The 26,981-nt window shown below is 34.2% G+C and overlaps 4 protein-coding genes across 4 annotated transcripts; 2 read left to right on the forward strand and 2 right to left on the reverse strand.

Moving 5' to 3' along the window:
- Positions 1-56: 56 nt before the first annotated feature.
- Positions 57-2,148, reverse strand: LOC108327835 (thioredoxin-like 1-1, chloroplastic). The gene is made up of 4 exons (XM_017561556.2): positions 1,740-2,148; positions 1,038-1,214; positions 759-923; positions 57-653 (listed from the first exon to the last, which is right to left on the reverse strand). Exons 1-4 carry the CDS (start codon positions 1,995-1,997, stop codon positions 384-386), a joined length of 870 nt encoding a protein of 289 aa, XP_017417045.1. The 5' UTR covers positions 1,998-2,148; the 3' UTR covers positions 57-383.
- Positions 2,149-7,558: 5,410 nt separating this feature from the next.
- LOC108327516 (cation/H(+) antiporter 15) lies at positions 7,559-10,766 on the reverse strand. The gene is made up of 3 exons (XM_017561209.1): positions 10,533-10,766; positions 9,022-10,026; positions 7,559-8,812 (listed from the first exon to the last, which is right to left on the reverse strand). Exons 1-3 carry the CDS (start codon positions 10,764-10,766, stop codon positions 7,559-7,561), a joined length of 2,493 nt encoding a protein of 830 aa, XP_017416698.1.
- Positions 10,767-18,404: 7,638 nt separating this feature from the next.
- Positions 18,405-18,884, forward strand: LOC108327517 (signal recognition particle 43 kDa protein, chloroplastic). The gene has a single exon (XM_017561211.1). It carries the CDS (start codon positions 18,405-18,407, stop codon positions 18,882-18,884), a length of 480 nt encoding a protein of 159 aa, XP_017416700.1.
- Positions 18,885-20,789: 1,905 nt separating this feature from the next.
- LOC108328104 (spermidine hydroxycinnamoyl transferase) lies at positions 20,790-22,403 on the forward strand. The gene has a single exon (XM_017561898.2). The coding sequence runs from the start codon at positions 20,968-20,970 to the stop codon at positions 22,315-22,317; it is 1,350 nt and encodes a 449-aa protein (XP_017417387.1). The 5' UTR covers positions 20,790-20,967; the 3' UTR covers positions 22,318-22,403.
- Positions 22,404-26,981: the final 4,578 nt, after the last annotated feature.

The following is a 26,981-nucleotide window of genomic DNA, read 5'->3' on the forward strand; positions in this document are numbered from 1 at the left end:
TGATTACTACCTCAGAAAAATACACAACTAGGGAAAATAATTAAATATTACAAGTATTGCTCAGAGAAAGAAACAAACTATCCATTGATGAATAAAATGACATTCATTTTACAACAATAGGACATGATTTCTTCTCACACACAAAAAAGGGTAACTTCTAATTCCCCAACTTTTATCTTCCCTAATCCTAGCAAGGCATGGATCCAAAAAGACATGCCATGGAGGAATACATTATACCTATATATCACACTATTTGACTTTATCTGCAATGATATCTTCATTCTCACAAGTATACTGCATGAAGATATATTGCACTAAAACAAACCTATACACTGTACAAGGTATGGAACCAGATGATGGATTTTGGTTACAAACTGACCACATCATCTCCCAGCAGTGGTCAAGGTTTTCTCTTCGGAGACCTCAGAAATGAGAGTCAATGAATGAAGAGATTCTGAACTAGGAACAGGAGTGGAAGCAGAAACCAACTCTTCATCTGCATGTTCAGGTTGTAAGGTATTTGGTGAATAGGTGAACGAAAGATCTTTGTTGGCAGCAAGAGCAAGGAGCTCTTTCTCCTCTAACCCTTTGGTTGGGCCCAAGCTGCATCTATCTGGGGAGTGCTTGGCCAATGCATCTTTGAACTTCTTGATCTGTAATTAAAATCAAATTGAATGCTGTTACTAAATCATTTAATAATGAACAAATAGTCAAAGGCCAAAGATATGATATAAAATTGACATAGCATGTATACTAACCGTGGCATTGGTGCAGCTAAAGCTACACAATCGACCATGAGCACCTCTATAGAAGCGGAAGAAAGGAAGAACATGGACATTGAGGCTATAACACATGGACTTATGCTCCTCATAATTCACCTGAAGGAATTGAACATCAGGATTCATCTCTGCCAGTTGACATATCTGTCATACCATAAACCAAGGAACATCAGAACAACAATACACATTAACAGATCATGATATTAAAAATTGTCATGTGGGTTGATCTGTGAATTAGATCAAGGGGATGACGAATACCTTAGGATGAAGGGCTTTGCAGCCACCACAACCAGGAGAGAAGAAATCAACCACCACCAACTTGTCCCCTGCGTTTAACAGTGATTCTACAAGGTCTTGGGCGGAAATCACCTCTTTCATGTTGGGTTGAAGCCCCTTTTCCCACCATTTCTGAACATTCCCTATTCTAAAGTTCATCTGCAAAATTCCACAGGAAAGGTTCAGAAACCCCGTCAGGAAAACACAAAATCTTGCCCCATTAGAATATCAATATATGTAATTTGGAAAGTTCGAAGGAAAATTACCAACACACAAAAAAAAAAAACACAAACTGTAAGAGTTACATATCAAAATTCCATAAGCTCCAAAAATCCCCTTGAGAGAAACACAAAATCTCCCCAAAATACAATATAAGAAATTTCGAACTTTTTCATGAAAATTCACAAAATTCCCAACAATAGAAAAACGTCTTAATTACCTTTAAAATCCATAATATATCAAATAAACATGGCCATCTACAATACTTCACAAGAAATATCCAGAAACCCGTCAGAAAAACACAAAAATCTTCCCAATAAAAACTAAAAAAAAAATACAAGCAATTTGGAAACAAACATGCCACGCAAATTAACAAAATTCCCACCAACAAAAAGGTTCCAATTCCTAAAAAGAATGGAATTAAGGATAAAGCAAATTCCGTAAAGGAGTAGAAATATTACAAACCTGAGCACCAGTTGAAGCTCTCAACCGCGAACTGACCCTGTTGGGTATTCCTCTATTTACATGAAAGTGTAGCTTTTTACCCTGTAACTCAGAAGAGGACCAAGATCTGCGAATCTGAGACTTTAACTTGAGAGAAGGGTACCCTCCGACGCCAGAAACGAAGCTACGAGAATCGAGAACCGTCCCCCTTCGATGGTGGCGATGACTACTACCGAGCAAAGAAGAAACGAAACTCGCCTTGGTCAAAACCTCAGCCATTAAGTTTTCCTCGGCTTCAAAACCCACAACGAATGAACAAAGCAGAAAAGTCTCTCTTGTTCTGTCAGAGAGAGAAGAAAAAGAAGACGCTGAAAAGAAAGGGATCCTCAGAAAAGAGCTTTATCCGCAAGTGATTGCAAATCCACATGTAAAGTTGCGAGCTTGAAATTGAAACAAGATAAAATAGAAGTTGATAAATGAAAAAAAAAGAAATTGAGAGTAGATAAAGTTGAATTCTCGTTCAGTTGACGGCTGCGATGGCGCAACGGGGAGATCGACGGCGGAAGTGTGATCATGACCGACACGCGGCGAATTGATGTGGTTGCGTGGTTAAACGCGATTGGATGAGAGACGTTTAAGGTAGAAGATGGGACCCGCACGTGAGGTGGAGTTCGCTGGTTGTAACGACACGTGTTTGCTTTGATCAGTTTTTTTGGATAATAAAAAGGGCATTAGCCGCTCTTTCCTTTTTTTTCTCTCTCTTACATTCGTTTTTCGCCTTTTTTTTTAGAATTGATTTTTTTTTTCTGTCCAGAATTTTATTTTATTTTCATTTGTGTTTGATTTGAATGAGATGCATATGGCATCATCCGCATCTAGCACGGAATATAAAAAGATATTTCAAAATGAAATTTAATCCAATCATTTACTGTGAAATTTTTGTATTTGATAATTTCAGTTCATTTTTTTTACTCGTTGAAAAGATCGTTTCGTTTTATTATTAGTATTTTGATAAATGAATACTTTTTGTGATTTGTAATTATTTTTAAATGATAGACGTACTACTTTTTAAAACATAAGTTCTAGCTTTTTTTATATTTTATTTTTAAATTATTTATTATTATTATTATTGTTACCTGTATAATTTTTTCTGTTTTTTTATTCATCCACTTACAAGATATGACTTTTGTTTTACTAGGCGATTTTGTTTTAATCTTTTATTGAATAAAATATTGATGATGATAGAAAATAGTTTATTATTTTTTAGATACTTTTATATTATACATTTATTCGTATTATTATATTATTGATAGTATTATTTTACTATTTTAAGCCCATACTTTAATTTACTAATCCTGATATAGATGGTATTTTTTTTTAATTTTTATTATTTTAAAATATTTTTTATTATCTCAATTTTAGTTTACCACTTATAAAATAAGATGTTATAAAATTGATAAAACAAAAAAAATTGTCTTAACTTACAATTATTTAGAAGAAAATAACTATAGTTAAATGTAACCATTAGACAATCAAAAAGACACTCTATAGCATCACCGTCTTCCATCAGAGATACTTTGACACTTATCTCTCATCTATTCACACTAATAAGGTGATCATTACAAAAGAAACAAATATCACACCAAAAAAGAAACAACATGGTAAGCTTGTATTCGAAACAAAACTTCATAAACAATTTAACACATCACATATCACTTCAACATCTATAACATCCTATAACTCATAAACATATAATAGGTTGACTCTATACTCAATTTCATGGTAAGATAATAAACCTACCATGAACACCTTTATAGTAGAAATATAAGACCTGAAAAAAATGTAGTAAATAGGGAATACAATGGTTTTGAGACTTGGGTATTATTGTTTGGTAATTGGTGTTTAATGTTTAGATGTTCTTAGAATTATAATTGTTATGTTAATTATTTGATGTTATTATTGATAAAGTGCAACACATGATTGATGGTTATTAATTTGGTGATTTGTGTGTGTGAGACATTACCAATGTGATGTATTGGTTTGTTGGTAGAGATGTTATTTAGGAATGGATGAGGTTTAATTCCTAGGGAGAAGGGTTTAATAGAAGTTTATATTTTTAATTATATTTTTGCCTAGGGGTAAAAATGGTCTTTTTACCTTTATTAAATGATGCAGAAATTAATGTTAGGGGTGTTAGAACAAGACAAGCTCGTCTATAGGAAATCTGATTTTGAAGTTTAACAAACAACATGAAACGAAGAAGTTTCATAGAACAATAGGAAGTGTCATAGAAAACCCTAAATTAGAAAGAACATTAAACGATAGGATAGAAAACCTTAAGTTAGAAAGAACATGTAACTACACAATAGAAAGAACAAGAAGTCTTATAGAATAGAAAACTCTAAGTTAGAAAGAGCAGGTAACTACATAATAGGAAGCCTCACAGAATAGGAACAGAAAAACAAAATCTAAACGTTAGGACAAAAAACTTTAAAATTGAAAAGAACAGGCATCCACACAACAAGCCTGAACAAAAAAAAAAGAGGTAGACGATTACATGGAAAATCACAAGAAAATCAAGTGAAGATATAAAACTAGTAGGACAAGCATAAACCTAAACTCTAACTAGATACAACATAAGAAAAATAGGATTAGACTAGCTAAACACAAACAGGATAACAATAGGAAAACACAAACAAAGCATTAATATCATGCCAACCTTAAGTAAACACTTAGAACTCTAGAAAACACAAGACTTAAACTCAAAATCCCTAACACAAAAACCTTATGATTCTAGGAAACAAGAAAACAACTAAGTCAAGACATCTAGACGCAATGTTAGACTATACTAACAAGTCAAAAACGTCTAAGAGAATCTAAGCTAAATGCGAAAAATGAACTTTACCACGCTATTATGAGAAGTCAAAGCGTCTAGGAAAGTTTGAACAAACACATAGGCTCATGTTAACCAAAGATCACTCAACTTAACTCTCGAGGGAAAACAAAACAATGTCAAGACGATGTCTTTGATAAAACACACTAAAAGAATAAAACTTAAAATACCAAAGATAAACAAATGATAAACGTTGTCTGTCTAAACAGACAAAATCACAAGATGCATTTAAACTGTCTAAACGATACAATGAGCTAAAACATCACTTTATCCAACGATAAAGTCTTTACTCAACACTTGATATCTTTATAAGAAAAGCTTAATTGTCAAATGTTATCTCAACGTTAGGAAATCAAAAAGTACTTTGTTGTTTTGAGCAAGCATTAAATGACATTAAATGTTCAACATTCAAAAACAACAAAAGTGATATATGATGAGTAGACTATTCATCATAACACCATTCAGTTCAATAGCAAGTGTCAGTAATAAGAAAGACATTTACAAAATGTTTTTACCTTAGGAAATCGTGATAGTACCTACGTCTAAAACAAAACCTGAAAACAATAAGTAAAACATCAACCGACAAGGAGTCTCTTACAAACTAAACAATAACAGCTAGACATACAAACATAACATTAGAAAATATAGAATCCTGAACAAACAATAAAAGCTTTTGAAAACATCAAATAAACAGGAAATATAATATACTTGCTGTACAAACTTCGGTGTTGTCTTGTGCAAGGCAATTGCTTCAAACGATCATTTATCTCATTTTATATGTATCAAAATGAACGTTGGAAGGAAGAAGATAAAAGAAGATTTAATCATATTATAAAAAGTCGTGCCAAATGAGAAGTCAAATCTTCTTCTGATAAAAGCTCTAAAAAGTACGTTTGCTCTAATAAAAGACTCTATCCTATGGCAGACATCCACACCAATAGCCAAGAAATAACAGATCTCAAGACAAGCTTCATTAAACGATCATATTATCAAATCTCAAGAAAAGCTTCATCATAACGACTATATCATCAAGGTGTATAAATAGAAGATATGAAAAAGAAGAAAGTGATGATGAGGAAGATGAGATAGATACGAAGATACATCATCATCAATTGAGCAAGGAAATCTCTTTCTGATGTACCAAACCATTGTGAATTATATGCTAAATATAATCCCTCACATTTAATCGAAATTAAATGAAAAATGAAGAGAGGGTTAACCATTCATGGTATCCTTCTATAATTTTATTGAATGTGGGTTGATTGGTGAAGCTCGAGATTTTGCTCCTTACCCAATATAGAGGTTCAATTGGTGGGAGAGCCATTAGGCTCATGTTTTTCTTGGCCTACACATTTGGTCATATTATAAAACGTGAACTACATTATTTTCTTAAGTTTTTATTGTTATAATTATTATCATTGTTGAACTAACATTTATGCATTTCTTTAGGATTTCGTTGGTCGTGATAAAGAAGTTTTGGGAGAACTTATTAGTCTTGATCATGACATGACTCAAACCGAGGATGATTCCACATCATAACTTTTGACTATGTTACCTTGGTTAAGGGAGAACTCCTTGCAGATACAAAGAGACTTCATATTATTTGGAGTTGATACTATTGTTGTCATTCAGTATATTTTCTTGCCATATGCATGAGAGGTTGCTTGGAGAACCTCCATGTTAAACATTTCAATCATTTAATTATAGGCCATGTATAAGCCATATTATGTTGTATGTTTATCATATTACAATGATGACTTTTAACTTATAATTTATTTTATTGTTTTAGGTATATGGAAAAATTGAATATGGAACAAGGGGAATAAAAATTAATGAACCTTAATCCATATAAAAATTTGGAAACGAAAAGGTTTAAATCCAAAAAAATATTTGCAAGCATTGATATGTGGCTCACAAAAACATATTACATGGTTCGATAATTAGTTTTAATGATTTAAACTAACTCTTTATCATTAATTGTAAGTCCCAATAGTTAATTGTAATTATACCTAGGAATACTACATACTAAAGTGGTTTTGTTGACTTCAAAGAAAATCCAATCAAAATGAAAAACTTATTATAAGAATAAATTTTACATTTTTATTTACATTTGACAGGTATAAGTATATTCCGACTAACATATGTCTTTACTTTCATAAGAATTGTGGTTGATACAAACATTTTAAGTAGAACGACATAATAACATCACTACTAACGATTAGAAAGGTTTTTGTGAAATTAATATATGCACTTTGTCATTTTATTGTAATCGACAAGTTGATTTGGTCAAATGTGACTATTACATCATATCTTGAGTGAAATTTATCATTGAAAGCGGTATTAAAAAATGTATCATATTTCAACATAGGATAAAGTGAAGTGTTTCAAGTCTTAATCAATTTCCAATTGTCCAATAATAATATGGAACAAATAAGAGAACAATGGACAATCTTCCTTCTTCGTAGTTTTATTTTCTTGTTTAGAAAAGTGATAGGTTAGATTAGATAATTCTTTATAAAACTTTTTATTGAAATATTTGACTCATTGTATTGAGAATTTTCTACATCTCACGTTTTGGCTTAAAGTCAAAATTAATTCAACTTTAAAAAAAAAGTGTAAAATTTATATCAACTACGCAGTGACGGACATAAATTTTACATGTTTTTTTTTTTTCGTTTTACTGGTACATATTATGTCTTTTGCATTATTATGACATAAATGAAAACTTTTTACGTTGAGGAATAGGTTCAACCTCCATGTATATCGGATTATTACCTAACGTAAATAGTGTTAAATATCTAAATCAACTTTAAAAGAATTTCCTATTAAAAAATAATCTATATTTTATAGGAAGAAGAATTCGGAAAACCATTCAAATTTGTATCCAGACATACTTTAAATATGATGAGTTAGCATGGTTGAAGAGGATCTCCATTTTAGAAAAGTTTCAGGTCGACTGAGGTAAAATGACAGTAGACCTGGTTGAAGGGCACATTAACATCTGCTCCATCATGCAAGTAAACAGTTTTCCGTCAGGAGATGATGCTGACCTCACATGCTTCCCATCAACTTGTTCACCCTGTCTTTGGAATATCAAAATGGAGGTTTCAGCCGCAGAGTTCAGATCCGTCAAAGCATCCCCAAGAGGCCCCAACACAGCCTCCTCCAACACAGGATCTACCGTTTGTGCCAATGACATCTTCCGCCCATGCCCTCTTCCTATAACAAACAAATCAAACCCTTTTTTCGCTATCTTGTTCAAAAGCTTCACTGTTTTCTTCTCATCCCTCACCACCTTCTCCAAATACCTCACCTTTCCCGAATCCCCCATCTGTTTCATAAACCCCTTCAGAAACTCCTTATCCGTTTCATCAAACTCGTCATTAGGGTTCTCCCAAACAAGCCTCACCAACGTTAAATTCACCTCTGAACTCCTAGTCATCCTCCATGCATAAGATAGAGCTTCACGGTCATCAGCACCACCAACGTAGAACATAGCCACTCGTAGCTCCTTCGAACGCTTACGACGACTCACCCCTCTGTCCACTACTATGGCCAAACAACACGGTGCAGCCTTAACTAGACTCTCTAACACCACTTTCTTCTCGTCTTTGCTTGCATGGTCGCGGTTGATGATGTTGACAGCTCTTGCGGTTGCAGCTCCTGCTCCTAAACCATCGTAGGTTGGTTGCTTGTGGAATGTGGATAAGATAAGTGTCACACCTCTGTGTCTTGCGAGGTTGATGATGTCCTGGTGCATGGTATTGTAATCTGACATTATACTCATTTTCTCTGCGAAAATGGCTTGGCTGAGATTGTCGAAGCTTCCGAGAGTGTCTTCGGAGCCTAGCTTCAAGGATCTCGAGGTGAAGGATGTGTTTCGAGCGTTTCTTATGATGAGTGACGCGGCGGGGCGATTGGTTGTTTTGTTCAGTTCCACTGCTAGAAGTTGGATTGGATTTCTCACAGAGGGACACGAGGCTTTTAAGAGGTCGATAATCACGTTGGCATCGCGCTTTGCGTGGATGCAGGCCAGTAGTTTGAGTGGTGAGTCTGGTTGTGTTTCATGCGTCCTGCGTAAGCTTCCCATAACCATTCTGCTTTTCAATGCATTTGTTAAAGCTGACGAGACAGGTCCCACGGGGATTGTCATTAACAAGCACGCCAACACCATCACCCCAAAGGTTTGGTTGTCCAGTTCCTACATACATACATATATGTTCATACACATCAATGTTTCATTGATGAAATTCTTGTAACTGATGATAGTCTCAATCAATCTTTACACAACATGTTCCATGTTTTTAATTTATAAAATAAGACAGTAACATCATGTGGAACAAGACTATTTGTAGCAATGTATGATAAATATGGCATGTTACGATGTTAAGTTTGTAAGGTATAACTTACATGTCTGTCCCTGCCGGTGCAGAGAATGATCAATGGCATTATTCCTTTAGTGTTCATGAGCAGTGCAAGGGAGAATCCTTCCATGTGCGGCATCCGGTAGAACCAAGTGACAGCCATAGTGCACACAATCTTGGTCACCATGGCCAACAGAACCACCACAAACACAGTTGTCCAATGTGTCTGCAAGGCAAAGTCTTGGATCCTAATCCTCTCTCCAACTATCACAAAGAACAAAGGCATCATCAGCACAGCCACAAAATCCTGCACCTTGTCCTGCACCGCATTGTTAAGCGACCCCTGAGGCATCACAACACCCAAAAAGAAAGCCCCCGTTATCGAAAGCACGCCCAGACCATCAGTTAACAAGCCAACAACCAAAACCACATTCAGCACAAATATGACTTGTGATTCCAAGAACTCTTTATCGGCCATTCCTACATTGTTGAATATCCACTTGAAAAGGGGGTGAAGTGCCAGAAAACACAACAACAGAATCACCACAGTGATGACAAACGATACCACAGAAGCGTGATAGAATTGTGACAGGGCCAACACAAGAAGAGTCCATGAAATCAAGTCGTTCAGGAGAGAAGCTGTGAGAGCCAGTTGTCCGTTCTCCGTGAGAAGCAGCTTCAGATCTGAAAGGATCTTTGCAATCTCAGGGAACTCACTGCTGCAAGAAAGGGCGAGACCCCATAATATTGCACCCTTTGGTCTAACGTTGTCACTGGACAAATGTTTTCGCCCCATGTCCGTGACAAGCATGTAGTACAAGCCAAACCCTATTGGTATGGGGAAGATGGTGCTTGCAATGGCTATAACTTTGGTCTTTCTGTTCAACGTCTTTATTGGATTCAAGTCTATCTCTAAGCCCACCAAAAACACGTAGTAAACAAGGGCCAACGATCCTACCGTCTCCAATGGTATCATGTTGCTGTAAGGAAATAACTGGTCCATGAAAACTTTCCAACGTCCCATGACAGATGTACCTAACAGAAAACCAGTCTTGGAACATAATCACAAAAATTTAAGTTAATTGGTAACCAATAATCAAAATCAAAGCAAATAAATTAACAGGTGTTTAAAAGAATAATATAAAAAAATTCAAGATTATATGATCATGATTCACGACTAATCTGTGCATAAGGTAACCAGTGAAGGATGATGGTAGTCCATAAATGGTCGATAACCTTTTCTTTGTAAGACTCAGTTTGTATTACACAAACCCATTCTGATACGCAACAGTAAGATAAAACCTTTTCATCTCAGAATATTCGTGTCGTGACTGCAATTGCTGCAACACCAACTACATTATTTTGCAATGTCTTGCAACATTAAGGATTGCAACGAGACCCTATGATCATGGCTGCAAAGCAATTTTACAACCACAAAGCTTTCTATTTTTTATCTGATTATATCTTTGTTTTGGTATGTTATCTTGACCTTGTTAAGACTGAGAATTCAAAGTGATGATATATTAACATCATCATCATAAGTCGAAAAGCACTTACAAAAATATTGGCAACAATTCGAGGTACATGGCATTGTTCTGCAAGAACGAACAGAAAGCGGTTGAGAGCTAGGATAATGGCGAATTGCAGGACAAATGAAGGAAGCGTTTCCTCCAGAGAATTTTCCAGCCAAAGGGCTGAACCGGGATAGATAGACTTATTGAAACAGACCTTCCGCGTGTTGTTCGAGTCTATGATAATGGAATCAGTGGTTTCATAGTCGGAAGAATTCATCTGAATGGCTAACTCCAATACAGTAATTTTTTTTTTTGTCTTTGCAATCTGATTAACCTTTTCTGTTCTTCTCTGGTTTACGGAATGACGAATATAATTAAGTGAAACATCATAGGGAGAAGGAAGGAGTTTTTGTCGAAGTGTGAAAAAAGAGATGAAAAAGGAACTCACGTAGATAATTCCAGGTAGATGTCGTAGTGTTAGGATTATTATTATACGGTTGCTTCACTTGCATGTATAATTTTAGACAATTCGTTTTCTTTGCTCTACAATGTTTCTATTTTTCGCGACAGATTTTCACAAAACAATAATTTATATTGTTAACTTATGATATATTTTTGTTAAATAATATACCCGTATATTTGTCCTTTTCACGCACATTCGAAATATTCATATCTATAATTAGTTGTTTTATTTCTTCGAAATTGCAAAAAGTTTGCCTACAATCATAATATTGTACGGGACAGGTCAACCATAAGGGCTGATTAACAACTTAATCAATATTACACATTACATAAACCGATTAGGCCGAAATTGGGATTACTTCATCCCTTTTAACTTAGAATACAGACATCTTCAAATCTACACCGGTAATGTAACACCCTAGCTAGGATATTATTAAGATACTTAAAATTTATAAATTTTAAAATATTTTATTTTGGGACTCAGATGCTATCTTTTAAGATTAATGGAAACTAAAATTTTTAAAAAATTTAATAGTAAGATTCGAAAATCCATAACTAAATTAAAGTGTACGTTACTTCACAACAATATTTGTTTAAAACAAGTTCATTTACAAGTACTTTTCTCAAAGAAATTTAAAGTTCCTCGTTATTATGTATCCAAATCAAGATCCGCAACAATATATATATATACTCCGATATCTACATAAATATATAATCATTGCAATCAATCAAATATCATAGCTAATAACACATCAAAAATAATATATCAACTCATTCAAACCTTCCATAACTTTAGTGTCTTAGAACACCTTTCAATTTTATCATTTGTCAACCATTTTTCAGTTTTATCAATTGTCAACCATTCACAAAGTATTGTTTCACACAATAGTTCAAAACATATTTTTCATTTCAAACTTAGATCTCATAAACGATTTTGTTCTAAAATTGTGTGCCAAAAATTAACATGTTATCAGTATATAATGAAATACCATCTTCAAAATTATATACATATTTATTATTATATTAATTTATATAAACAAAAGAAAGTTATTTCTTAAATGCAGAGTTGCATGGTTACTTTCGAATTGAAAAAATATACTATTTTGATTAAATAAAAGATAAAAGTATATAATTAAGGAAAACAGATATATGAAATGAATAAATTAGATGAAAATTCCCACTATTCCTACTATTATTATTAACATTTCGAAGAATCGTAATTGTTCAATTTATAGTTGAATAATTTTTTCTTTAAATATTTTTATGGAGATAATAAAAAATAAATAAATGTAGACTAAAGTTATATCACATGCATCAAGAGTAATAATTTTAAAAATTTTAAAAATTTCACTAGTATTGTCAAGGGAAACGACAACAGTTATTTTCGCCCATAGACAGCGGTTTCTAAGCCGAGACATATACAGACGAGACAAAAAGGGATACACTTTTTGTCTCGGTTGAGAACCGAGGCAAAAAAGGGTAGGATTTTGCCTCAGTTCACAGGTAACTGAAGCAGTAGGGTTTTTCCTTTATTTTATTTTTTTTTCAAAGGACTTTTCCTTCTGAACCGAAGTAGTATCTCGAACTCTACTATCTCAGTTGGAACCTGAATCGAGGCAGTAGAGTTTTTTTAATTTTTATTTTTTGCTTTAACGCTAGCCTTTCTACCTCGGTTATGACATGAACCGATGTCATAGAGGGCTTTAAGACATATATATTTAAATTTATATGTATTAATAAATTATGAAAAAGTTATTACTCTTATTAAACTATCCAACCGGACAATTCAAGATTTAATACTTGTAAATTAATATTATCATCTCCTCTCTATTCATTTTTAAAAAGTACATTTGTTCAAAAAAAATTGGATATAGTAAATAATTTTGGTATTGAATCTCAAACGGAAAACTAAGGCTAATTCAAAACAACAATATATTCAATCAAACAAATAATTACATATGCAACCTACAATATATTCAAGCAACCAATAATTACATAATCATATTAAAAGGAAAATTTTAAGAATATAAACCTAGGAGCGTGAAAACCAGTCAACTATAGAGAATATCTGCTTTTGCAAAGTCAGTCAACTATACAATATCTGAACAAAAACAAATAACACAATAATTACTATATATCATGATTCCTAAAGTTTATTTCATCATCAAATTAACCAATTTAATACAAACAATTCAAATTTACATTCCCCTAATTTATATATCTCTAATTAAATCTCCTCCATTTAATTTAATCATCAACTTTTTATCATCATTGTATATATTCAAAATCACTTTTTATTTTTTTTTATATTTTTACCTACAATGTGACAATTTTGAAGTTTAACTTATTCAAATACATTGTTTCCCACTTCCCCAACACACAAACTACTTCACTAACTCATTTTATCTATTAGTAATTTTGGCTAAGGCTATGCTTGGATTAATAATAGCATATCAAATAACATTCATTACATTATATACAAGGTATGTATGAATATGATGCATTGTGTACCATTATGCAGTTTCCATACTTTATATTAAATAAAATAAAAAAGAATAGAGACAGTAAAGAACTTGGGAGCGTGGCAGCACAAACGGCCGACAACGCCAACAAAGCTCGCAAGACAGAAAATGGAGGCAGTCGCGACAAAAATGGAAGCAGCAACGAACGACAAAAATGGAACAATGTATGGCGATATCGAACTACCAAACTACGAGACAAATGGAGGCTGAGGTAGCAGCGAGAGACTTTCGACCAACGACGACAAAAATGACGATGGCAGTACCAATGCGCGAAAGGGAGGAGGAACAAAAATGACGTCACCAATGGCAGACAAAGCGCGAGCAATGGAGGCCACGAAAAAAACCTTGCACGAGCGAGAGCGAGAGCAATGAAGGAAGAAGAGTGCGACAACAATGGAGGAAGTTCTACGCGAGAGCAATGGGTGAGGAAGAAGAAAATGAACAATAAGTTAAATTTTTTAACGCTCTGGGAGCAATAGAAAGCAATACTACCTTGGTTCTTCCCTTAACCGAGGCAATAGACCACTATATGCCTCGGTTAACAAAGAAACCGATGCCTATACTCCTAAAAAAACATGAAATGACATTTTTGAAGTTATATTCAACTTATACGCCTCGGTTCGCGGTTAAACCGAGACATAAACATATTTTCACACCGGTTCTAAGTGAACCAAAGCCATAAGCGTTGAAAAAAGGAATTAGAACGTTCAAAAATCACATCTTCCAGTGCTAGACAGGACATACTGCCTCGGTTCTCTGAGGAACCAAAGCAGTAGGTCAGGTTTGAAAAGTTGAAAAGTCTGTTGTGCAGAGGGGCAGGTGGAATTGCAGAGTGTTAGGCCTCGATTGTCATTTTAACCGAGGTAATATAACTTTTATGATTCAGTTCCCTTTAAATCGAGACATATAAGTTCGACTAAACTATAAAAAGTTCACCGTGTTTTGATAGGCTTTGGTTTCTCCTAAACCGAAACCTATTGCACGAGTTTAAATAACATTTTTTTACTAGTGTTTAATTTTACAAACTAATTTTAATTTATAAAATGTATATGAATATGTGAGATGAAACTAAAGTATGGTATTTGCATGGGCGATTCTTCTTCCAATGTCATGATATTATTAAAACTAAAGCTTATAGTTTTGCTTACTAAGCCTTTTTTTTAAGCAAGTTATGCTGTTAACTACACCCTACTTCATAAATGTATTAAAAAATTCATGAGAAGTGACAGAATAAATAACTATCAACCAATGCAAGCAAAACATGATAATAAATTATCCTTCATTTCTTATAACTTTATCACGTTAAAGGAAAACATATATATATATATATAATATATATATATATATATATATATATATATTTTGTATATATATAATCAATTAAATTCAGGTTGCATTATACACACCATTAAAGATGACATTTTCCCTATCAACTCCCTGTTAAATCTTTAAAAAGGCTCCACCTTAAACAGAATCAAATTTGTTAGATTATGCAGAAACCTTCACATGATGGTTGTCATTCTGCAACAGTAAGAGAAATGTTCTGGATTAAACTTTAATTTGCAATAAGAATCTGATAGAGACGCAGAGTTTGGTCCACCATCACGAGTTTGGTGCCGACAAAGACCATCTTTCGATGCATGCAATAGGTTCTTATTTACACATGGAATTCAAGTTGGAAAGAAAAAAAGAAATAAAGAAATGAGTAAGATTAATAAAATATATGAAGAAAACTGTACTATTAAACTAATAAAACTATACAGTAAATATTAAAGTATAATACAAATTTTAGAATAATATAGAAAATTTAAAGAAAGAAGTATTAAAATGTAGTAAAAGTTTTAGAATACTGTAGAAAAACCTAAAATAAGAAGAAGAAAAATCAAAAACATTTTACATAGAAAAAAATTTAAGATATTTTATATAAGTTGCGGTTAACAAATTCTAGAATAATCTATAAGTCTATAAATTTTCATGTACTTTACCATTTGAAGCAAGAAAAGATCTACTACAATTAAGACAACTACAAAATACACTTTTTTCAACTACTACTATCACATTTTACTATCTCTACATTTTTTCTACCCCCATCAACTATTCATTTCATAACCTCAAAGTACTAAGAGTGGTACAAGAGCTATGTTAGACCAAGAAGTTAACTTCTGAGGAGTTGGTAGTCTTTCGATGTGAAGTCTAACTTTCGTCTACTTCGTAGGGTCCAAAGCTTTTTCTTATAACCTTATACGAAACTTGAGCTTGTATGTTTTGACAGAGTAACTGACTTCAAGGAAACATTCCTAAAATGTTCTTCTTCTCTCACAATGTCTTTTTCTTTGGTGTCATGATTCTGATAATATATTTTTGCTTTATTGATCTGCACGGATATCAAGAACAAATTATACAAGCATCGAAAGTACTTTCATACAATGCATTAATTGTTTTGAATGTTGATAAACGTTAACTAGTGTAGTGTGGTCAAAATTTTTTATTATTTCTCATTTCATCAATAAATGCATCGTTTGGAAAGATGAATATATATTCCTCAGATGATATAAACATAAGATGTTTTCTCAAGGCTAAAGTGTTTGGTGATTACTTATTAGATAATATTTTTTATAGAAGGTTTTGCTTGATTTAACATTGTTTTGAATGAAACATCTCTTTTTATCTTTAGTGTTATATAAGATATATACTTTTGTTTTCATAAGAAGTTTGCTTATTTTTCTTATATAGTCTATTGAGAGTTATCAATGAGAGACATTTTTTCTTAAACACTGTTTATGATTTTCTAATTCGTTTAAACAGTTTGATCTTGAAGGCATTACTTCAAGTCTTGCCTTTAGACGTTATAAAGTGCTTCTTCAGTAGACGCTACTGTTTTACACATTTTTCCTTCATAGTAATATTTCATTTAATGTTGTCTGTTTGAACTTCAAAACCTAAGTTGCATAGACATTCTACTCTCTGGATGATTTTTGTCTTAACATACACAAGCACGTAAACAAAGGACCTCACAAAATGCGACTAGTAATCGATTACACTTACATTGTAATCGATTACACAATGACATTGCTAATTGATTACACGAACTGTGTAATCAATACAAAATGTTTTTGGTAATCGATTACATATATTTTGATATGGACATATTTTACTTCAAGGCAGATTAATTAGGCTCATCTAATCAGACATCGAATGAAAAAAGCGTTACGGAACAATGTTCATACCATATCCCTAACTCATTACCATATTTATGGAGTACTTTGAAGTTCCTCTTGATGATGAGCCTTATGTACACTAGTGCAGTTAAGGGGAATAACAACGATTATTTTCGCACATAGACAACGATTCTAGAATTGAGACATATACAGGCGAGGCAAAAAGTCTACCCCTTTTTGCCTTAGTTGGGACCGAGGCAAAAGGAATAGACTTTTTGCCTCGGTTCAAAGATAACCGAAGCCGTAAGATTTTTTATTTTTTTTAAAAGGACTTTTCGCCTCGATTCTCTTTGAACCGAGGCAATATCCAGTTGAAATCCAAACAAATCGAGGCACTCTGCCACTGTCACTCCCACTGTTCAACACCCTACAATGTCCATCCCTGTCTGTTGCTACTTATCCTTACTTTAGTATTACTAACCCAACTAGGCACCACAATTACAAAGGATGGACCAGGTCATCAATGTCCCACTAGTCTAGCTCCTGTTCTTGCTTTTTGCCATGGCTCTTGGTGCTGAAATAATCAAATTCAAACAACGTTTTTCAGAATCTCTATCTAAATCAATTAATTAAATACAAGGTTTTTAAATAGCACTTTTACTTACCAAGACCAAGACCAATAGCCTCCTTTCCTTTCATGATGCGTAAACGCTTGCATGATTCAACAAACATCCTGGTTGACATGAACAAAATCCATCTTTAGCCTATGTTGTCTATATGTTCAACCACATTTCATATTCATTCTGTTTATTTATTAATTTTCTAAGATTTTATACCAAAATGACTTCTTTAATTATCATCAAAGTACACATTCAATAGGTGCATAATTAATGAGGATATAATATACAAGCAATTATTCTGATGCAAGAAAGTTAGTTTTCTGTATAGAGTCTTCTTTAGAGTTACTATACAAACCTTATCCGTAAGTCCCCAACAAACCCCATTTCACTCTGCCACTGTCACTCCTACTGCAACATGTTCATCTTCAACCCTTCCAAACACACCATAGCTAAACCATCTTCAAGTCTGAGTATCTCGTTTCTCTTTTCTTTGCAGCTTCACAAAGTACTGTTTTCACAAGTTTCTTTGTCACTCCCTGTATCACAATAATTTGTTCAATACATTTTTATACTAAAGATGACAGTTATATATGCAAAGGAAACTTAAGTAAATTAGAATCCTACATTGCATGGACAACTTTGGACAATATCAACTGCTTCTTGACTGCTCAGATGCTCCCATAACCCATTTGATGCAAATATGAGAAACTAATAGAACACAATTTCTGTACCAGTATTGTTGGTTCAACTTTAAGGATTGGATGCTCGAAGGGTTGCGGGAGTCCAAATTTTGACAATAATGGTGCTCTATTAACCCCAAACCCCATTAATGTCGGTGCCAAGGAGGTCAGGCAACCGGCGGCGCGGTGTGCTTTAAGGAGAAGAACCCATGCGAGACCTTCCATCGACCAATTTGGGTTCTCTATCTTCACCAGCACAAGGGTTCCCCTGTGGGTGTCCTTCACCCCCAATTGAACAACGGTGGTGCCATTTTCTTCTCTGATCTCACCAATCGAAATGAGGGTGTAGCCGTGGTACACTCCTACGAGTTTGATCTCGTTGTCAAGAACCGAAATGAGGGTGAGAAATGATAACGGTGACAGACGCGTAGAGGAAGAAAGCAGAGGGAGGCGTCGACCGTGATGTCGATGCTATGAACGCCGAGGACGCTGAATGTCGTACCGCGCTCCTCTTCGTAGCCGCACTTGGCTTGGAACTGTGCGTGAAGCTGCTGGTGAAAGTCGGCGCGAACCTAGACCATCGCGACCGCAACGGCGATCTTGCTATGCTGCACATGGCGGCTAGGTACGTGCGGCCTGGTGTTGCGAAGGTGTTGCTGGATCTGTGCGCGGATCGTGAGGTGGTGGATGAGCATGGAAGAACGACGTTGGATCTGACGCAGGAGATTCTGAAGGCGAAGCCGAAGGGAAATCCGTTTCAGTTCCGGCGCAAGATTGGGCTTGAGGGAGTGGTTAGGGTTTTGGAAGGGGCTGTGTTCGAGTACGCGGAGGTGGAGGAGATTCTTGAACAGAGAGAGAAGGAAGAGAATTTGGAGTCACGAAGGTGGAGGAGATTCTTGAACGGAGAGGGAAGGGAGAGAATTTGGAGTCGCGAAGGTGGAGGAGATTCTTGAACAGAGAGGGAAGGGAGAGAATTTGGAGTAACTTGTGCAGTGGAAGGACGGTGGTGCGAATGAGTGGGTGACGACCATGGTTGTGGAGGAGGATCTTGTGAAAAGTTGTCAGGTTTCTGCCTCGGTTTGTGAGAGAACTGAGACAATAGAACTGAGTCAGCAACGTTTTCTACCTCGGTCTCCTGAGTAATCGAGGCAGTATTTTTCCTTGAACAACGGTTGTCTTAAAACTGAGACATAATATCTTAAAATTTACAGCTTTGCCACCGCATTTTAATACGCTTCGGTTTTTCGAAAACCAAAGCGTAATGGGCGATTTAAAATACCGATTTTGCACTAGTGGTACCACTTAAGAAATCTTTCAAAATTGGTGTTGAAGTTATCTGTTCGTTTGATTTTGTTAAAAGTGTAGATGGACAATGGTTTCACAAATGAGATGATGCTCAACCAATTCATAATGACCTCTCACCATCTCCACCCTAACAATATACTTCTTCTGTTATGTTGACAAAAAATTATGATTGAAATCTATAATCTTCGACCATTTGTTTGGAACAGATTTGATAACATGGTTGCTCAAGTTACACACTTCAAAAAAGACATGGATTATCTACACCATCACTTGGACCATCAGGTCCTCTTAAATTTGATTGTATTATGTTTTTATTTTATGATTAAATTTTTTTACTGACTTATGAAATAATAAAGTACGTTCTATTTTAGTCAATAAATTTGTTCACTTTTGTTGGTGTTATTTTGTTCTCTCGTCTATTTAAAACTTATGTCAATTATAACCTAATTATGCATTTAGATATCTTATAATGTAGTAGGATATAAACCACAAATCACAATATCAATAATTGCATAAACTCTTCACAATATCGATTACAACATTATTATAACATATTATAATGACATGTACTTCAAATTACATTCATTAATAATCAATTACAATAAATATATAATCAATTATAAAAAAAATTGTATATCCCTATATATTTTAACATTATGGAATCAATTATAACTTTTTATAATTAATTACACACATGCTTAAAAAAAACATTAGAAAGTATACAGCTTCACCTTTTTACATTGGTCAAAATTAAAGTCGTATATGCTAACACCTCTTTTTTACATTACTTTCTGAATTAAATTTTTTTTCCTACTTCAATGATAAGAGAATCAAATTTTCCTAAATCCAGAAAAAAATCTATATAATAACTTCCATATGTAAGTGTACTTGAAATATTTCTCTTTTTCTTTTATGTAAAACGCATAAAGGGTTTTGCTTTTGTCAGCGAATCTATACGACAAAAATATGTTTCTGGTAGCCAAGTGTACAGTTCATTGACATGACTAAAGGTAATCTCATTACATAAAAAAATATTTAAGCCACACAAAAAGGATGAAACTCATTTTTGCAGTTTTATCAATTTAAAATACCATATCTTCTGGATAACAATATTAAATATTGTGATAAGTTATTTCAATAATTGCGCTATTTAAATAAGGAGAGGCATTTAATGTTTTCTTATGATTTTTTCTTTCTAAATCAGTTTAGCTTAAAATAAGAAAAGATTCAACATAAAAATAATTAAAAATTTTAAAGAACTAAAATTGAAAAACAAAACTAAAAAAAAAAACACACAACTAGTTTGTATTATATCATTTGAGACTTGAAAGAATTTTAACACGAAGGCAGTTATTGATAGCATATTATAATTGTAAATTTATTTTTAAAAAAGGTGGTAAATAAAATAAATTTCTCGTTTTTAAGGAAAATAAAAAGTGAATGATAGAGTTAATGTTATAAGATATACATATAAATGAAGAATTAAATAAGAGAAAATAAATCGGCCCACGGAATTGAAATTGAACCTGCGTAATTTCGTTTTCAAAGTTTCAATAATTTAAGAGTGAGTCAATTCAAATCAAGCATCGTGTCTTACAAGCACATGACGTCTCTGCGCACGTATATAGCATGACACGTCAAAGCAGACCACACAACCTATGGAAGCATCAAATTGAGGCATCAAAGGTAATATAAGGCCACCTTTCCAAACAAAAGAACGAAACGCACAGAATGGTGAGCATTCAATCTCGATACACTGTCTTTCCCTCAGAAACCACCCCCAACGAAACCCTCTTCTCCCTGTGCGAGCAAATCAAGCTTCGCACTCATGCGCCACTCCTTTACGTGTTCAAGCCACACCCTCGTCACGATGCATCAACTTTTGTCAACGCTCTTAGGCACTCTCTAAGCCAGGCCTTGACAATCTATTACCCAGTTGCGGGTAGGTTGCGTTGGATCCATGGGGGGCGATGGGAGCTTCACTGCAATGCCAAGGGTGCCCAACTCCTGGAAGCCATTTGCAAAGATGTGACTTTGGATGATTTGGATGATTTTGTGCCTACCCATTTGGTGTCACAGCTCATACCAAACATTGATTATGACGTTCCCATTGAGGACACGCCGTTGTTGGTTGCGCAGCTTACGAGGTTCCCCTGTGGTGGCGTTACCATTGGGGTGGCCTTGTGTAGAGGGGCCATCGACGGAATCGCAACCATGCGGTTCATGAACACGTGGGCCAAGTTGGCTCGGGGAGAGAACATGGAAACGGCACCGTGCCATGATCGAAATGTTTTGAATTCGTACAAGGCTCATTCGGGGTTGCACGATCATTCGGAGTTTCACCCTCCTCCTCCTTGGTTAGGTCCATTGGGGAAAGACAGCAAGGTGGCGGTTGCAATAGTGAAGCTGACGGGTGAACAAGTGAAGAAGCTGAAGCACAAGGGGAATTCTGGATCTAGTTCACAACGTTATTCAACGTTTGAGGTTATTTCAGGGCACTTGTGGAGGTGTGTGAGTAAAGCACGTTATGCAGGGAAAAGGGAGCAACCTACGAGGTTGAGCACTTTGGTTAATTGTAGGCACCGAATGAAGCCACCTCTTCCAGAAGATTACGCAGGGAACACAGCATTTCCTACAGTGACAACAAGCTCTTTTGGTGAAATGATGCAGAGGCCATTGAGTTATGCGGTCGGGAACGTGAGGGCGGCGCTTGAAAGAGTGACGGGGGAGTTTGTGGAGTCTGCACTTGATCACATAGATAGGGAAAAAGACATGAATTTGATTAGGTATAACTTTCACTACCCTGCCCCAAGTGTTCATAAGGGAGCATACAAGGGGAACCCGAATCTTTTTGTTGTGAGTTGGATGAATTTCTCTTTCAAGGATGCAGATTTTGGATGGGGACAACCCGTGTATTTTGGCCCTGGGTACATGGATTCTGAAGGAAAAGCATTTCTTTTGAATGACGCTAATGGGGATGGAATCATTGTGGCCATTTCCCTCGAAGCATCTCACATGGATGCTTTCAAGAGGATTTTTTATCGTGATATCGAGCAGGAATCTCTCATTTCCAAACTTTGACGTGTTTCAAGGGCCTCCTTGGACTTTGTTGATTTTTCAAACATGGTAGTAATGCCATTTTCTATAAAAATATATCTTTAATGATATTTTTCTGAGTTTCTGTTCTTCTAACTGAAACATTGTTGTTTTCATGGTTGTTTGGCATCTCGTGTGGATGCTTTCGAGAAATTATTTTATGACGATATCTCCAATTTCCAAAATGAATACGACATTGCAATTAGGATATGTAAAATTTGGGATGCTGATACTTTAAAACCAAATTATTTTTTATAATTATTTTACACTATATCATTTATTCTCTTTTTATTTTAATTTTTTTTGTTAAAATTATTTTGTCAAATTATATTTATTGGTGTCGAAATTTGACCCTCACACATCTCCTTTCTTAAACTGAGTTCATTTTTTCAAACAAGACTTTGGTTAAACAAAACGGCGTTGTCGTAGTTGATTGTCAAAGAAACTCTGGCAATATCTTTGAATAGAACAATCTTTGTTAGAAAATTTTCTATTGAATCTTTCCGCAAGAAACGTATTTGTCTTCCTACAATTGAGTAGGACAATAAGACAAATAATTGTCTGTGGTACTATTGTTTAAATTTTTATTTGTGATATATAAATTGTAGATATAAGAGTGATATCACGTTTAATATAAAATTTTATTTTAACACCTAACGTTTGTGGACCTTTATTATTTTACATACTAATCAATTTTTTTATTTTTCTTTAATATAGACTCTCAACAGTCTTTAACATTTAACAATTTATGATTCCTATAATTCTCATTTATATGCTTTCATGGAATGAAAAAATAGAATGCGAAATTATAACTTCTATTCCGTCCTTTTATATTTTTTTTTTCTTTTATATAATTGTAAATTTATCACTTTATGGAGGTTATAAGCTGTGAAAGTAAAATTGATGATTGAATCTTTTACAAATGTACAATTTTTTTTATTGGACATTGTGTTGGATGGAGATGTTTATCTATGTTGATAGATGAAGCAGAAGTCACTATTTTGTTTATGATGAGTTAGCTAATTATTGCCTTGATAGAGACAAATTTAGGTTTGCTGGAATAATATTTATAGCTTTATTAAGTGGGATTTGTTTAGAATTAGGAGAGATTTGTGTAATTCTAAATTAGCTTTATTTTTTTGGTTAATGATATATTTTGTTTAATCTTATCACCACTTATTGTGTTTCAGTTTAATCTCATCATTGTTCTCCATATTAGAGGCGATTAATCCAATACAAGAAAGAAAAACCATCAAACCCTCAAGATACTCAGATGTCGTTTTTTTTAAGGGAAAATGATAGTGACCAACTTTCATCACATCCCACTCAAACCTCATATTTCCAGAAAATAAATCTACGTTGCTTTGTTTTGAGTAGACTATGTTGATACAAAAGGGACACTTGACCTTTTTCAGCCAAAATAACAGTTCTTTATTATTCTTTTTATTTTTCTTTTCTAATTTTTAGTCATTTATAATAAAATTATGGGATAGGTGTTGGAATTTTATTTTCTTCATAATAAAAAGAAAAAAAAACTCCAAATATACTCTCTTTCTCTCTCTCCTCTCTCAACCATCTTTCTCTCTGTCTCCTCTCTCCCCTTCTCTCTCCTCTCTCTCTCTATCTATATATATTTATTGTTTTGTAACTATATAACCCAATAAATACACTAAAGATTCTAATTCAATAAGGTTTAGCCTTCTTTATCTTAAAACAATTTAACATATTTTTATTGAGAAAATATTCACATACTAACGGGATCTTACTAATTTATTATTATTTATGATAAAGTATTACTTTATTATTTTTATTTAACCAAGTTAAATATTGTTTTTTTGATATTACAATATAGGTTCACGATCCACGTTAATTCTATAAATACAACTTGTATCCTAAATGAAGACTCATTCAAATCTCATACACACTTTCTTGTATATAATCATATAGATCCAAACCCTCTTACTAACTTGATCCTCTAAAAGTCTTTTGTAAATGAATCTCCCCTCGTGATTCAACCTTCAGAAGTATACGTCAGGAAGCCATTTAAATCACATCATTGACCAAAGGACCACGTTCAAGACCTCAATAAGAACATTTGGTGCCCTAAGGCCTCACTAAACTTTTCCCCAACCTCATTCTTCCATGGTCACCACCTGAAGTCAAGCCCAATTTTCTCACAAGATGGAATTGAACTCAATGGAAACCCTTCAATATCAAATGACAATGCTAATCTAGCATTACGAAGGATAGTGTAGGTGCTACAATGTCGAGCTTCAAGCCCTATGCGCCAAACATCAAGCAGACCTCCAAGAGCTTTAACAGAAGTTGACTAGCTTAGAGAAAGACAAATCACGTCCTTGACCTCGACCTAACTCCCCTAGAAGAAGGCTCATGTAATTCTCGGGCAAATAGCAACCCGTCAACACAACGAGGTTCATGTGGAAGCTGCGATCGATACCTTCGATGTGTGACTCAAAGATATTGGAGCATGTCAACCTGTGCAAAATAGAGGAAACTCGCAGATGCTCCCGCTACTCAAAGCACGATAGGCATAGACATCGTATCTCGCACCGAGATCGAAATAAGCTTAGTCCCAAGATTCCACAGAACTTCCCAACAGGCGGGTTAAGCGGGAAGAGAGTTAGGCTTCCTGGGTACATGCCCAAAATTTTTGAGACAAGACCAACCACATCAAGAACTTTCATCTTTTCATAACAAAAGTTTCTCGTGCCCGCATCTCCAAGGAAATCCTCATCAACATTGAAAAATACAATAAGACAACCAACCTCGACCACCGATCTGAAGGCTTATATATACAACAAGACACACACAGACACACTCTAGGAATTTTGAGTGTGCCGTGAGAGTTTAATCGAGTGAAGGTCTGTGCGAGCTCAAGGGTGTGGTAGAAAGTCATTATATATTCCTGGAAAAGGCTGAGTGGGAAACCATGGTAAGGGGAGCTTAAATTCTTGATTTTTGTTTTCTTTTTTTCCTTTCTTGCCATGTTGTTGTATATGTTTCCGGAATGTTTCCATGTTATTTTTATGTTTCTGGACTGTTGCTATGTTGTCATTATATGAAATCATGGTCTTGATGTATATTGTCGTGTTGTTTTTATATGAAGTTGTAGTGGTGATACATGTTTTCATGATGTTTTATATGAATTTGTGGTGTCCAATCTATTATTGTGCTATTTTATTTGAGGCCATATTGTTTGCGTATGTTACCATTTTATTTTATATGAGCCCTGTTATTTGGGTTTGTTGTCGTGTTGTTTATCATGATGTCATGTTGGTTGCTATGTTGTCGTTCTATTTTGTATGATGTTATGTTGTTTAGGTTTTTTGTCTCGTTGTTTTGTATGATGTCATGTTGTGTGTGTGTTTGATTGAGTTGTTTTTTATGATTGTCGTGTTGTGAGTGTGTTTGACTGAGCTGTTTGTGATTATTTCTGAACTGTAGATGTTGTTGATCGTGTTATTCTATTTCATTGTCGAGCTGTGTGGTTGTTATGTTATGTTTGGCCATGAGTGTGTTGTTTGTTTGTGTTTGTATGATGATCATCAAACTTGTGTCACTATACGGGAGCAAATAATCTTTTATATGATGGTGGTGTTGTTTAAAGCGAGGAAATGCGTAAGGAAATCTTATGAGAAATTTTTGAAATATATTTGAGACAATAATATAGTTTAGTTTGAGAATTTTTGAACATTATAAGTTGTAATTGGATTATTTGTTTTTTTGGCATAACTTTAATTATTTTCACGACAATGAAATAAAGTTTTTAACTTTTCATTATTTCGTGATGGTATTAAAAGTCACTTTTTCTTAGGTTAATTAATTACATGTGGGATTCCGAAGGGGGTGTTACACGAACCAGTCTTAGACCAGTAATACGTGCTACCTCTGTACTCGATACTTTTAATGTTGTAAAGGAATTTTCAAAGGTTGTGTTGTGCTACTCAAATAATCTTGTGTTGCTTATGTTGTGATTATTTTCTAATAACATCTTTCCTTTTTTTGAGTTGCTAAAGTGTGTTGAGTTTCCAAGAGTTGATTTAGTTGGTTTACACTTTTGATCTAAGGTATGACATATCCTCTTAGTGATATTTAAGAAATGATATTGTGTTATTTACTATCTTGTGCATATTTTGGTTGTAGTGAGTGTTTGTATAAACATATACAAGTATTGGATTCCACTTGTTCAATTGAATAATTGATGCTAGATGTAAAATCAATAGTAATATGAATTAGTATATATTTTATGTGATATTTTTCTTTCTTTATAATTTTTTATCTTATTGATTTCAAATGTTTATCAAGATTGATTCCTACATTCAAATTTCTATTTGAAACAAGTTTTCAAAGAAATGAAGAAAGGGTAAAGATGTCATTCTATTTAGCTTAGCCTCATATTCTTTTCTAGCAAATTGTTGTTCTTTACAAGTCTTCCTTTGAATAACAACACATGACATTGTCATCTTAAAGCCAAAGACACCATTCGACTACCCAATCTTCCATCCAAGAATTAAGAAAATCATAATCTCTCAAACAAGCACCTTTAACACTACTAAATTCCTTCCATAATTCAGACTTAGCTTGTATTATCTAGCACAACCCTTACAAAACCCAAAACATCCAACCAA

The sequence above is a fragment of the Vigna angularis genome, chromosome 2 (genome assembly GCF_016808095.1).
Source record: "Vigna angularis cultivar LongXiaoDou No.4 chromosome 2, ASM1680809v1, whole genome shotgun sequence".
Taxonomy (NCBI): Eukaryota; Viridiplantae; Streptophyta; class Magnoliopsida; order Fabales; family Fabaceae; genus Vigna; species Vigna angularis.